General features: G+C 38.4%; 1 protein-coding gene across 2 annotated transcripts in view; it reads left to right on the top strand.

Moving 5' to 3' along the window:
• The window catches only part of stat5a (signal transducer and activator of transcription 5a), a 178,264-nt gene that overhangs the window by 96,932 nt on the left and 66,618 nt on the right, over positions 1–14,714 (top strand). For both annotated transcript variants that reach the window (XM_057861066.1, XM_057861065.1), the window contains 2 exons: positions 6,008–6,135; positions 13,739–13,895. In XM_057861066.1, the coding sequence (XP_057717049.1) occupies positions 6,008–6,135; positions 13,739–13,895 (285 nt within the window). The remainder of the gene's footprint in view (positions 1–6,007; positions 6,136–13,738; positions 13,896–14,714) is intronic.

The raw sequence follows: 14,714 nt of genomic DNA, 5'->3' as shown, positions 1-14,714 counted from the left end.
TGCGCCAAACTTCCCGTGCTTGTTGAGAGTCATACCCTGAAGGGCCTTGTAGGGGTCATTTGCATCAACCCTACAGCGCCAACTAGTGGCGATAGAAAGTCACTCGTTTTTCCAAAACATGTCCAGTTCTTTTCATGTTGGTCATTGTAGTTTCAAGACCTATTAAAATACTTTTTTACGGCCCATGTCCACGTGTCTCTGTCTGTTGCCGTGACGACCCTTTGTTCGCCATTTAAAGGAAATATATTTTTTTCAGAGACTCAGGGAGCTTATAGAGCCACAATAGTTGGCACACTTGGTCGAATTGGCCCAGTTAGAAGATTAATTTGGTTTTGAATAAGGGCTTGGCTGCACAGCTCAGTAGTGGCTCCTTTTTTGTAGTACTCTCTCCAATAGGGGTTTTTATCTCTTGGGTGTGGGAATGTAAAGAGGCGACTTTCGAGCTTGTTAGGTTCTAATGAGATGATTAGAGAGGAGGATCTGCCACCACCCTGACCTGCACACAGTCCGAGTTGCGTGACGTCCGAGTTGCGCTAGATTGCGAGGGCCCGTTCAGTCCTGCTTGCAGGCCTAGTTGTTTATTGTATCTAAATTGGTCTGAACCTGATTAAATTAGTACACTTTTATGACTGAAGTCAGGTAGCATGTTTGTCCTATGGGGCACAGTTCAGGGGTTTAAATCCTGAAGTTAAAATTCAAACCCCTAACCACAGAATTGTGACGTTGACATGCTAACTGCTACACAATTGTACTGCGGGACACACTAAAAGAAGTAATTACAGTCTCTGAGTTCATAGAAGCAGTAGCGTTCATACGAGGACATGGATTTTTTTTCTTTTTTTTTTTTTTTTTCTTTGCGAGTGCTAACATAAGAGAATGAATGAATTCAACTCATTTCCCAAAAAGCCGTACTTTGGCAAAAAGTGAACAATTGAACGCCTGTTGAAGTTTAAACGAATCATAAAACAAGAACAATTTTAAGTAGTGTACTTTAAACATAAGTGTTTAGTCCTCAATGCTAATGCTAACTCAAGAAAAGTGTGCCAATTCATTGAAAGTCATCTTATATATTAGCTGTTGTTTAGGTGTGAAAACTGCGTGGGCATGTTGTGTATGAAACCCCAAGTAGCGTTCATTCAGCGAGCTTGCTAACAACCCATAAGGAAAAGATATTTATAAAGTTCATATGTATTTTTTATATGGAACTTGTATATAACACTCAAACCACATGTATGATCCTTAGTAAATTTGTACAAAGTGAAACTTATATAATTTGGGAACTAAACCCAAATGGAAAAGACGGATATATTATTCATATATGTTTCATCTCGAACTTGTATGAAAAGCATGTGACACACAAACTACATATGCTATCCTTAGTGAATATGTACAATATGAAACTTGCATATTTTGGAAACTTAAAATAGCCCTTCACCTTTGAACCCAGGGTTCAAAGCCAGCAGGGCCTGGTGCTTATTTTTCTTGTTTTAATCAAATGGCATATATTGAACATATTTGAAATTTATAAGAAAAGCATAATTTACAGTGCATCGCAAAAGTGAGTACACAGACACCTCTCAGTTCTGCAGATATTTACCTCATTCACTCCCAGCCATTTTTACCAGAGCAAGGCCCTTCGCTCCCGGCCGTTTTTCTGGATTTTGACTGATTTTGCAAGGCCCACAGAAAATTCTGTTCTATTGCTATATAAACATGGAACCCACCAAAAGAAAGATTAGACTCTCTTCTTTCAGCAGAAAAAAAGTAAGTTAATATCTTTTTCCATTCTTTAGAAATCAGCATTAGAAAATAGCTTAGTTTGAGCAATTTTCCAATTTCTGATGAAAAAACGGAAAAAAATGAGCTTTCTGTAAACGCATACATTTGAAACATAACTTTGATTTTAACAAAGCTATTTTTTGCATTAGTTACATCCCAAACATCTGAATATTGTTTTCCTTTTACAAAATACCATGAAGATCCAGACAAATAGAGCTTTTGATAGCAAAGTAACAATTTATTCACACATGACTACTGAGACATTACTGTTTGTCGCCGAGATGACGCCGTTGTCGCCATGTCAGCCGTGTGAACTTTTCCCTCATCATTGTCTGTCTCACAAAGATGAATTATTTTTGCGTTTCTGCGGGGTCTGCTCGGCGAGCCGCTGCCCTGGGGGTCCCACTCGTTTTGCTCGGTCGTCCAGCGCCTGACCTCCCAGGCATCCACTCGGTTGTTTTGTTCGGTCGGAGCGCCACCTGATATCATGCCGCCAGCGCTCCGACCATGCTGCCCGGCCGTTAATTGCTGTTGAATCGGGTTGCCTGGTCTTACAAAATGCGCTACTGCCATCCAGTGGCCAGTTTTTATTGCTTTAAAATGGGTTTGGAGCATTTTTCTTTGTTTCTCAGATAGAGCGCAAGCTATATATGCTTCTTATAAAAAAAATTTAAAAAACGCAAAAGACCTATAAATACGTTTTTGAGACAATGAAGAATTTAAAAAAAGAACGTATTTATGCGTTTCTGGGAGCAAATGAATTAAGTATATCTTTCATGGGACAACAATGAGACAATGACACTTTGACACAATGAAAGGTAGTCTGTGTGCAGCTTATATAATAGAGTTCATTTATTTTCCCCTCAAAATAATTCAAAATATTAGGGGTGCACGATATCCATTTTTTGAAACCGATACCGATGTCGATAACTTCCTGCTCCTCAAAGCCGATACCAATATCGATAACCGATAATAAATATATAATGTTTTAAATGTATAACCTGAGTTTTTGAACACCTGGAGGTTTAAAAAAAAAAAAAAAAAAAAAAAAAACTAGTGGTGTATTCAACATAGATTTGCCTTTGATCTCATCAGATTTTTCATAATGACATGAACAAAACAGTGCCGTTCACTTCTGCACTTCCGACAGCCAGCTAAGAATGAATGCACTTCCATAAACCACAAGGTTTGGTCTTTCCTTGCTTTTATGGGAAGACACTCATCTTAATATTGTGAAAGTACAACAGAAAAATACACATATTCAATACTCAATATACAACAAACTGCACAATAAACTTATACACACAACTATTAAATGTATAGCATAGCACACTAGCTTGAGCTACTAAAGCATTGGCTGGCTTCTATAACACAACTTATGAAGTTCTGTACATATGACCCTTCACCACAGAAGTAAAGATATATTGCACATCCATATGTTATATTAAACATAAAATACTTACATATATTTCCGAGGTGGAAACGTAACAGAAAGCTTTCACGACTGTCAATGCTCCCGCTAGACACCGCAATGTGTAAGTGATTGAACCAAACTACTGTAACAAAAAAATAGAGCAGTGAATTATTCTGACCAGCAGGTGGGAGCAATGGCCTGCAAATGGTCAACTGATTTCCCATACTAGAAACTGTAAAGCCAGAACAGTACATATTATCGGTCCTATTATAAATGTTATTGGATTTATCGGGATGATGTCATATTTCCTATTATTGGACCGATAATTATCGGACCAATAATTATCGTGCACCAGTACAAAATATAGCCATTAATATCTAAACCCCTGGCAACAAAAGTGAATACACCCCTTAGAAACTACGTACATCCCTAAATGTTCAAATTGAGTACTGCTTGTGATTTTCCCTCCAAAATGTCATGACTCGTTAAAGGACTGCTGTCAGCATTACACATCACACGTCACATAGGACATGGTTCCAGTAATCCATGTGCTTTGTTGACATGTCTTCAGCAAACCGTTTGCGGGCTTTCTTGTGTACCATCTTCAGAAGAGGCTTCTTCCTGGGGTGACAGCCATGCACACCAATTTGATGTAAAGTGCGGCGTATGGTCTGAGCAGTAACAGGCTGACCCCCCACCTCTTCAATCTCTGCAGCAATGCTGACAGCACTCCTGTAACGAGTCTAGAGCTGAAACGAATACTCGAGCAACTCGAGTAACTCGAGATTAAAAACTGATCCGAGTAATTTTATTCACCTCGAGTAATCGTTTATTTTGACAGCTCTAAGCATCACGTTTTGCTCGGACTACTTTTAATGCGGGACAACGCGCTGATGTCACGTGCGTAGAGGAAGAAGGGGGGGGGGGGGGGGGGACTTACTGCAGCCGACAGCCGCTACAAACGACGCCGACGTTGCTAAAAACTAGCCCGCATGATGCTACGTTGGTAGCAGGTAGCGTCTGATGCGTCTCATAGAGATCACATGTATGTTGAACTCGATGCGAAATGAGAGAGTCAGTGGCGTTAGTAAACAGCCGCCATCTTAAAGCAGTAGAGGGCTAAGCGCTAATAAAGAGCGCTAAGCACTAATGAATAAGATTAACGCTACTGTCACTAGCTCAAGTAACGTTAGCCCTGCGGAGGGCTAGGTTTCTATTAATTATGACCACTGTCGATGCGTGGCTAACGTGTCTTACATACAGGCTTTAACATAACATAGCGTTGTGGAGTGTTGAGGGTGTAAAACAAAAACTTAATAATGCTAACTATCAATTTTAGCTCACTAGTCATTGCTGGATAAAACACCAATTAGCACTGGTCCCTATTGTGCTCCAATACAGCCTGTATCATACATTTATTTTGAACACTGCAAAAACTCAAAATCCTATCAGGACTTACAGTTTAGACTAACTTAAAATTTAACTTGAACTTTAAAATGGCTTGACACAAATAGAAATTCAATTGAAACACGTGGGAAAAAATCCTAACTTTTAAGTGATGTGTGTTATCAAGTGTAATGGCATTTTTAGGTAAGAAATATGTTATATATATATATGTATATATATATATATATATATATATATATATATTTTTTTTTTTTTTATAAGATCTAAAAGTTGTTTTGAGTGAAAGCAGTGAATTAGTTTTTTTTTTAATATTCTAGTTACATCTGAGATGCAATTGTTGGCTGTTTTTTTAACAATGTACATCGAAAATAAAGACAATGATTGACTGAAAATGGTTCAATATTAGATGAAATGTCTTGTTTTCTCATGTATATTTATAATTGCTCTTCACCTAAAAATATGTATGTTTTATCTGATTACTCGATTAATCGATAGAATTTTCAGTCGATTACTCGATTACTAAAATATTCGATAGCTGCAGCCCTAAACGAGTCACATTACATTTTGGAAGAAAAATGACAAGCAGTACTCAATTTGGACAGTAAGGGATGTACATAGTTTCTGAGGGGTGTATTGACTTTTGTTGCCAGGGGTTGAGATATTAATGGCTATATTTTGAGTTACTTTGAAGGGAAAACAAATTAACTCTATTATATAAGCTGCACACAGACTACTTTTCATTGTGTCAAAGTGTCATTTTGTCAGGGTTGTCCCATGAAAAGATATACTTAAATATCTGCAGAAATGCGAGGGGTGTACTCACTTTTGTGATACACTGTACATGCAGAAAACACATATGAAACATTAATGGAAAATATAATTTGCCATATATTTTCCGTATATACCTCATACATAAATTTTACTTGTTTCATACACAAATCCTTTAAATATGTTGTATGAAAACAATGCAAAAGTGGCCACTTTCAAGAGTAAATCATGGTATGAGCCTTATAAGAATCAGTAATAAATCTTACATGTTTTTTTTTTAATATCTTTTCCGTATGGGAATGCTACAGTCGGTCCAAGTGGCCTTTCTGTGTTCATGCGGTGATGCGATTAGCTCCCCTTGGAGTTTGCGTCAAACCAATTAATTGAATATCTTCCATCGTTTCAGTCTTCATTTAGTGGTAAATTCCCGCTTCCGTGACACGGAGGGAACAAAGAGGGAATTCACCTCTTTTAAGGACTGTAACTTTTGGGATATGCCCACTTGATTCGATTAGCTTCGGCTGTTTGCGTTTAACTGTAGCTTTGTGTGTTTTTATTTTTTTATTTTTCTAATTTTCAAGTAACTAAACGCAGTCTGACCCGTTGTTTTCCCCTCTTCTCTGTGGTGTGGTGTTGAAGATGGCGGTGTGGATCCAGGCCCAGCAGCTCCAAGGAGATGCTCTCCACCAGATGCAATCTCTGTACGGTCAGCACTTCCCTATTGAAGTGCGGCATTATCTGTCCCAGTGGATCGAGGGCCAACTCTGGTGAGTCTTGAGAGCTTTTTTATGGCAACGGCACACAGATCAGCCATGATTATAAACTGAACACGGGTTGAATTGACTTTAGCTTAATTTGCTCTGCCGGTCCAAGCGAGTCCAATTTAATCCCGATATCTGATTTTTCGACATAATGAGAACAATTTTTGATGAAGATCAGATTAAAATCTAAAGAGATTCAATTCCATGTGTTGTTTTATTTATAGTACGCTGCCTTTATGCATGTATGGGCAAAAGAAGTGGCACTTTTTCGTGTATAGAAAAGCAAATATGGAACTGACAACTATTGTTTTTAAGTGCAAAGAGCCTAACGGTGTTGTTTTTGGCAGCACTTTAAATTTTTGTCTTAGTACAAAAATCACTAATGAGTCTTAGTGATTTCAAAATGTGTTTGTGTTTTTCTTGCTTTATTCAACGAAATCTCATACAGATTTCGTCAGTTACTCAAAATGTTTTCGTCTGGAAAGTCCAAAAGTTTTTATTCCAAAAATGAATAAAGGTTTAAAACAATTTCGAATTACCATAGACAGACGAAAACATATTGTAGCATCTACAGTGGGGCAAATAAGTATTTAGTCAACCACTAATTGTGCAAGTTCTCCCACTTGAAAATATTAGAGAGGCCTGTAATTGTCAACATGGGTAAACCTCAACCATGAGGGACCGAATGTGGAGAGAAAAAACAGAAAATCACATTGTTTGAGTTTTAAAGAATTTATTTGCCAATCATGGTGGAAAATAAGTATTTGGTCAATACCAGAGGGCAAATGTTTTCTGTAACTCTTCACAAGCTTTTCACACAATGTTGCTGGTATTTTGGCCCGTTCCTCCATGCAGATCTCCTCTAGAGCAGTGAAGTTTTGGGGCTGTCGTTGGGCAACACGGACTTTAAACTCCCTCCAGAGATTTTCTATGGGGTTGAGATCTGGAGACTGGCTAGGCCACTCCAGCACATTGAAATGCTTCTTACGAAGCCACTCCTTTGTTGCCCTGGTTGTGTGTTTGGGATCATTGTCATGCTGAAAGACCCAGCCACGTCTCATCTTCAATGCCCTTTCTGATGGAAGGAAATGTTCACTCAAAATCTCTTGATACATGGCCCCATTCATTCTTTCCTTTACACAGATCAGTCGTCCTGGTCCCTTTGCAGAAAAACAGCCCCAAAGCATGATGTTTCCACCCCCATGCTTCACAGTGGGTATGGTGTTCTTCGGATGCAATTCAGTATTCTTTCTCCTCCAAACACGAGAACCTGTGTTTCTACCAAAAAGTTCTATTTTGGTTTCATCTTACCATAACATATTCTCCCAGTCCTCTTCTGGATCATCCAAATGCTCTCTAGCGAACCGCTGACGGGCCTGGACGTGTACTTTTTTCAGCAGGGGGACACATCTGGCAGTGCAGAATTTGAGTCCCTGGCGACGCATTGTGTTACTGATAGTAGCCTTTGTTACTGTGGTCCCAGCTCTCTGTAGGTCATTCACTAGGTCCCCCCGTGTGGTTCTGGGATTTTTGCTCACCGTTCTTGTTATCATTTTGACGCCACGGGGTGAGATCTTGCATGGAGCCCCAGATCGAGGGAGATTATCAGTGGTCTTGTATGTCTTCCATTTTCTGATAATTGCTCCCACAGTTGATTTCTTTACACCAAGCGTTTTACCTATTGCCCAGCCTGGTGCAGGTCTACAATTTTGTCTCTGGTGTCCTTCGGCAGCTCTTTGGTCTTGGCCATAGTGGAGTTTTTAGTGTGACTGACTGAAGTTGTGGACAGGTGTCTTTTATACCGATAATGAGTTAAAACAGGTGCCATTAATACAGGTAACGAATGGAGCCTCGTTAGAAGAAGTTAGACCTCTTTGACGGCCAGAAATCTTGCTTGTTTGTAGGTGACCATATACTTATTTTCTAATTTGGAAATAAATTCTTTAAAAATCAAACAATGTGATTTTCTGTTTTTTTTCCACATTCTGTCTCTCATGGTTGAGGTTTACCCATGTTGACAATTACAGGCCTCTCTAATCTTTTCAAGTAGGAGAACTTGCACAATTGGTGGATGACTAAATACTTATTTGCCCCACTGTATAACAGAAACGATTGTATTTTCGTTTCCTTGTCGTCTCGTCAAACGAAAACTGGTATTTGTCTGCTTATGTTCTGGTCTCCTAAGGCACATTTTCGTCACACCGTTGTCATGAAAAAATTGTTTGTCGACGACATACTTTTGTTATCGTCATTGTTGACAAAAACACTTGAGCCTAAAAACTTTTTCTTCTTCTTGCCATGCACTCTCAGCCCTTGGTTTGCCCGCTGATTTGTCATTCCAAGATCATCATCAATGAAACTCTTCCCAGAAAGCATTTTGCAAGCTTGAGTTTTCGTCATCGCTTGGGGATGGGGTATGGCAGGGATAGTTGATGACTCGACTTCTCAGAAATCCATAAGGTCATTTTGAAAACTGGCAGTCAGACCTGGCAGCATTAAATTTGGCATGGATGTCTATTATGACTAGATGCAAGAAGTCATGTTTATAAAAACGTAGTAAGTCTGACCATAAGCGGATTTTCGTGTGTCATTGCATGTAATTGACTTTCCTATATATATAAAAGTTGTAAAGCAATAAAACAGCAACAAAAATGAATGAAATGTACAAAAAAATATATTTTTATAATGGGTCAAAATTATTTTTCGAACAGATCACGTGACTAGCAACTTAATTGGTCATTTGCTTTGCATATAAATTTCAGCAAAAAAGTAAATTAAATATATACATTTTTTTCAAATGATTTTTTTTTTCTTTGAATTTTTTTTTTTTTTTTTTTGATTGAAGCAACTTTTTTGGGGGGGATTAAATGATTTAGACGCAAATGTCCTTCCCATAATATGGCCCCCAAACATAAAAACGATTGCTTCAATCAAAGAAAACTTTTTCGATGAAAAATTAAGTGTGCAAACGCAAAATTTTCAATCTCAAATATTTTTTGGCATTCAGAAACTTTTTTTGACTGAAGTGATTTTTCTTTTTGGAAAAATATAAATTTTTTGATTGAATAATGAAAAAAATGTCCTGGCCAAAATGTGGGCCAAACACAAATCAACATTATTTTAATCAAAAAAGTTGCTTCAATCAAAAAAAAAAAAAAACTTGACTTCAATCAAAAAAAAAAAAAAACAACAACAACAACAACAAAAATCAAACAAAAATAGCTTTCACATGCATTTTTTTTTTTGTTTCAAAGTTTTTGCATTGAAACGTTTTTTTTTTTTTTTGATTGAAGCAACTTTTTTTTTTGGTTGAATATATGTATTTTGATTTGAAGCAACTTTTTTTTTTAAATTGAATAATAAAAACACAAATCTACCTCCATAAGACTCCACACTGATAATCTTCCTCGATCTGGGGCTCCGTGCAAGATCTCACCCCGTGGCGTCAAAATGATAACGAGAACGGTGAGCAAAAATCCCAGAACCACATGGGGGGACCTAGTGAATGACCTACAGAGAGCTGGGACCACGGTAACAAAGGCTACTATCAGTATCACAATGCGCCGCCAGTGACTCAAATCCTGCACTGCCAGACGTGTCCCCCTGCTGAAGAAAGTACACGTCTGGGCCCGTCTGTGGTTCGCTAGATAGCATTTGGATGATCCAGAAGAGGACTGGGAGAATGTGTTATGGTCAGATGTAACCAAAATAGAACTTTTTGGTAGAAACACAGGTTCTTGTGTTTGGAGTAGAAAGAATACTGAATTGCGTCCAAAGAACACAATAGCCACTGTGAAGCATGGGGGTGGAAACATCATGCTTTGGGGATGTTTTTCTGCAAAGGGATCAGGGCGACTGATCTGTGTAAAGGAAAGAATGAATGGGGCCATATATCGATAGATTTTGAGTGAAAATCTCCTTCCATCAGCAAGGGCATTGAAGATGAGACGTGGCTGGGTCTTTCAGCATGACAATGATCCCAAACACACAGCCAGGGCAACAAAGGAGTGGCTTCGCAATAACCATTTCAAGGTCCTGGAGTGGCCTAGCCAGTCTCCAGATCTCAACCTTATAGAAAATCTGTGGAGGGAGTTGATAGTCCGTGTTGCCCAACGACAGCACCAAAACATCACTGTTTTAGAGGAGATTTGCATGGAGGAATGGGCCAAAATACCAGCAACAGTGTGTTAAAAGCTTGTGAAGAGTTACAGAAAACATTTGGCCTCCGTTATTGTCAACAAAGGGTACATAACAAAGTATTGAGATTAACTTTTGGTATCGAACAAATACTTATTTTCCACCATGATTTGCAAATAAATTCTTTAAAAATCAAACAATGTGATTTTCTGGGTTTTTATTCCACATTCTGTCTCTCATGGTTGAGGTTTACCCATGTTGACAATTACAGGCCTCTCTAATATTTTCAAGTGGGAGAACTTGCACAATTAGTGGTTTACTAAATATTTATTTGCCCCACTGTAGCTGCTGATACAGCAATAACAAACAGTTAGCATGTATCAGTTAGCGTCTGCACGTCATCAAAAACAATTACATAAACTCGCCACAAGTATTCAACCAGAATTGAAAACGCACAATAAACAGTACAAAAGGGTTGAGAAACAGTCGTTGCCTCAGGATGCTTCACAAGCAACAAGTGTGCGCGCAAGCCGTCGTCTCTGTCAGTCGGTCGCTCTGTGTCTACCTGTGTGGGGTGGGCGGGCGCGTCCGTAAATGCACTCGCTTCCTGTTTTATGCTTCCTGCGGCAAAATAAAAACATGCATCACAAGAGAAAAGACAACATATATAACAAAAAAAAAAAACGAGGCTGGCAGTCGGGTATGTTGTAACCCGGGGACTACCTGTATTTTCTCAAATTTTGTAGACCAGTGTAATTGTTGTCATATCGTGAGATAATCTTTAACGTGTATCGTAGATTCTATCGTATCACGGGCAGGGGTGAAAGTGGGCCAGAATGGTCAAGAACGCAGTTCTGGTATAAGATTCAGGGCCCGAAAGCTGTTCCGGTACACGGTGCTTTGATTCCAAAAATATGACCTCAACTGTCAAAACGCTATGTTAAAAAGAAAAAATAATGCTAAGCTGCCACACATGCATTTCATCTCCAAGAAGAAAACATTCTACCAACATCAGATTTACATATACAAGTGTTAACAACAAGCATAATAAAGTGCTCGTGTCGCGTAATCTGTTTCCACCGATATTTATTATTTATTTTATTCCACGGACGGCATGGAGGTTTCCCCAGCTGCTGCAGTTATCTGAGTCCGACGATGATGAGTCACGTCAATGTGCGAATGCACGCAGCAAAGCAAAACGCCTGGACTCATTTATCCGTTCAATTGGCTGACATACTGACATGTGATCAGCAGAGATAGTTCGCTCTGATTGGTTTAAATGTGCATGTTTTCTGGAACAGCAAAAAAAAAAAAAAAAAAAGTGTTGAATTGATGCGACAAAAAAAAAAATGGCAATGCAACAGAAAATGGATCAAATCTTTAAGGGAAAGGAAAGACTTGAGGAGGCTTATTTATCAAATTTAGTTTTATTTGCTCTGATGGCGAGGTTCAGAACATCTTAGCTTTCAATGTGCACTTTGGACATATATCTGTTCATTTATGTTAGGTTACTTATTCATTTCCTTATGATTTAAAAAAGTCAGTGTTTGCGCGATCTTCAAAAATATATTCCATTTCACTCTGCTTAATATAAGTAATTTGTACTTATTTTTCTGATTGTATGTTACTTATATCTTTATTCTTTAAAAAAAAAAAAAAAAAAAAAAAAAGAGAGAAATCAAAACTAATGTTTACTTTAACTTCAATTGTAATATACATCCTATGTTCTTAAGTAGTTCTTAAATGAGGGAAAATAAAAATTAGGAGATGGAGGTTGGGGTTATTGCTGTGTTTGTTGACTTTTATTGTGCAAATCATTGAAAAATACAATTTTAAATGAAAATCAGTTTTTGTATGTTATAGAAATAACTGGGGTTGTTCCGATCATGTTTTTTTGCTCCCGATCCGATCCCGATCGTTTTCGTTTGAGTATCTGCCGATCCCGATATTTCCCGATCCGATTGCTTTTTTTTTTTTTGCTCCCGATTCAATTCCAATCATTCCCGATAATTTTTCCCGATCATATACATTTTGGCAATGCATTAAGAAAAAAATGAATAAAACTCGGACGAATATATACATTCAACATTCAGTACATAAGTACTGTATTTGTTTATTATGACAATAAATCCTCAAGATGGCATTTACGTTATTAACATTCTTTCTGTGAGAGGGATCCACGGATAGAAAGACTTGTAATTCTTAAAGGATAAATGTGACTTTGTATATTGTGACTAAATATTGCCATCTAGTGTATTTGTTGAGCTTTCAGTAAATGATACTGTAGCCATTTAACTGTTCTGCCCAAATGCATGATGGGAAGTGCAACCATGACTGTGCGTAGTGGTACCAAGTGATATATCTTCTCTGCGTTGGGATATAACATAGGGTGTTAAGGAAAAGATCAACTCCTACCTAACTTCCCCACATTGTTCCCACGATATTTCTAATTGTTGAGAGAGGGATTGTAAGGTTTTAGCCAATTAAAAAAAAGCTCCAAATGCTGCCAGAATTCATTCTACTCATTTTACGCTGCCTTACTGTGCCCTTAGATCCTCCTCCTTCATACAACTGTCTGTCCCCCCCCGCTCGCCTTAGCACCATGGGGAGTCGAGCGTTCAGCCGCTCGGCTCCCCGACTTTGGAATTCACTCCCACCTGATCTCAGGAACACAGATTCCCTCCCCCTTTTTCAAACAAAACTCAAAACTCACCTGTTTAGACTAGCCTATACACAATAATCACTTAGTTCTGGTCTTCTTAACTGCCCCTATATTTTTTTTTTGTATTTTAAATTTCCTTATACGTTATATACTTTCATTTTCTCACATTTAATATTTTTAAATGATTGTACGGCGACCTTGAGTGCCAGAAAGGTGCCTTTAAATAAAATGTATTATTATTATTATTATTATTAGAGATTGAAAGCGACAATGCGTGAGTGGGTCATGCAGCGCATGCGTTAATTGCGTTAAATATTTTAACGTGATAATTTTTTTATTTTTAATTAACGGGATGAATTTGATAACCCTACCTTCAGCCTAAACTAAAGACTCTGGATGAGTGTAATAACATATTATGTCTGTAACGTTAAATACAATTAGAAAACAATTTAATTAAAAAATATATATATATAAATATACATACTAAAAAAAGGCATGTCCGATATTTTTTGCCGATTCCGATACTTTGAAAATGACGTGATCGGACCCGATCGATCGGGATCGGGACATCTCTAGAAATAACTGTGCCAAAACAGTTTTCTTTGCACTTCAGTAGTTGTAGGAGGTTTGACCCCCCCACCCCACCCCCCAAATGAAAATAAATAAACAAAATGTCTGGCTCCGTGACGACCGTCACGTCGGGGAGTTCCGGCAAGAAATTCTAGCCATTTTCACCCCTGATCACGGGGTAATCAGAGGTTCCGACCCCTAATTTGAACCAACTAGAATGTGCTTTTTTGCCTTGTTCAGGGATAACATCGACTTGGAGAACCCGCAAGAGGAGTTCAAGGCCAAACGCTTGCTGGACGGCCTCATCCAAGAGCTGCAGAACAAGGCGGAGCACCAGGTCGGCGAAGACGGCTTCCTCCTCAAAATTAAACTGGGCCACTATGCCAGCCAACTCAAGGTAACTCACAAAAGAGCGCTCATGTCCCTTTCGAAAACAGCATTGCTGAATTGAGCAGCCACATTGGACGGTATTATTCTTTCACTGTAGGAAGATGCAGTCTCTTTCGACATCACCCTTGTTGATGTTTTTTAGAAAGCACGCACTCACAGGAGCAGCGAATGTTTCAGAACACTTTGTATCCACTGCAGGAAAAACAAGAGGATAGTCCAAGTGCACCCCTTGGTACTCAGCCAGCCCTGCTATTTATGATCCTTGCTCTCAAAATCCATTCTTCTTTCCCCTCCCGGAAACCAAGCTGTGGATCTGGGCAAAGGGGGATTGGCTTTGCTAAAATGGAATCTTTGATTTTATTTCCACTTTTGGAATTTTTTTAGTTTTGGAGGGCGGCGAACATAGCTAAAAGGTTATGTACTGTCAAGTGAAGATCAAGTGGAACGTCTAAAAATTACATTACATTACAAAAAGTACATTTTTGCATTGCCTGCAAATAGACATTTGCACTCAGATTCACACTTACACACTACAGGTGTAGCGGTACACACAAATCGGCTTTTTTTATGACAGCATTTAAAAGTCAAAGGGAACTTTAGACTTAAAAGATTTGTTGGCTCTAATAAGACACAATTGTTCTCTTTTTTACTAAGATATGTTATTAGAAATAGGGTTGTTCCGATCATGTTTTTTTTTGCTCCCGATCCGATCCCGATCGTTTTAGTTTGAGTATCTGCCCGATACTCCCGATAATCACCGATCCGATTGCTTTTTTTTTTTTTTTTTTTTGCTCCCGATTCAATTCCAATCATTCCCGATAATTTT

Source organism: Corythoichthys intestinalis, chromosome 16 (assembly GCF_030265065.1).
Source record: "Corythoichthys intestinalis isolate RoL2023-P3 chromosome 16, ASM3026506v1, whole genome shotgun sequence".
NCBI lineage: Eukaryota > Metazoa > Chordata > Actinopteri > Syngnathiformes > Syngnathidae > Corythoichthys > Corythoichthys intestinalis.
The sequence above is the reverse complement of the archived record's forward strand: the minus strand, read 5'-3'. Positions and strand labels throughout refer to the sequence as shown.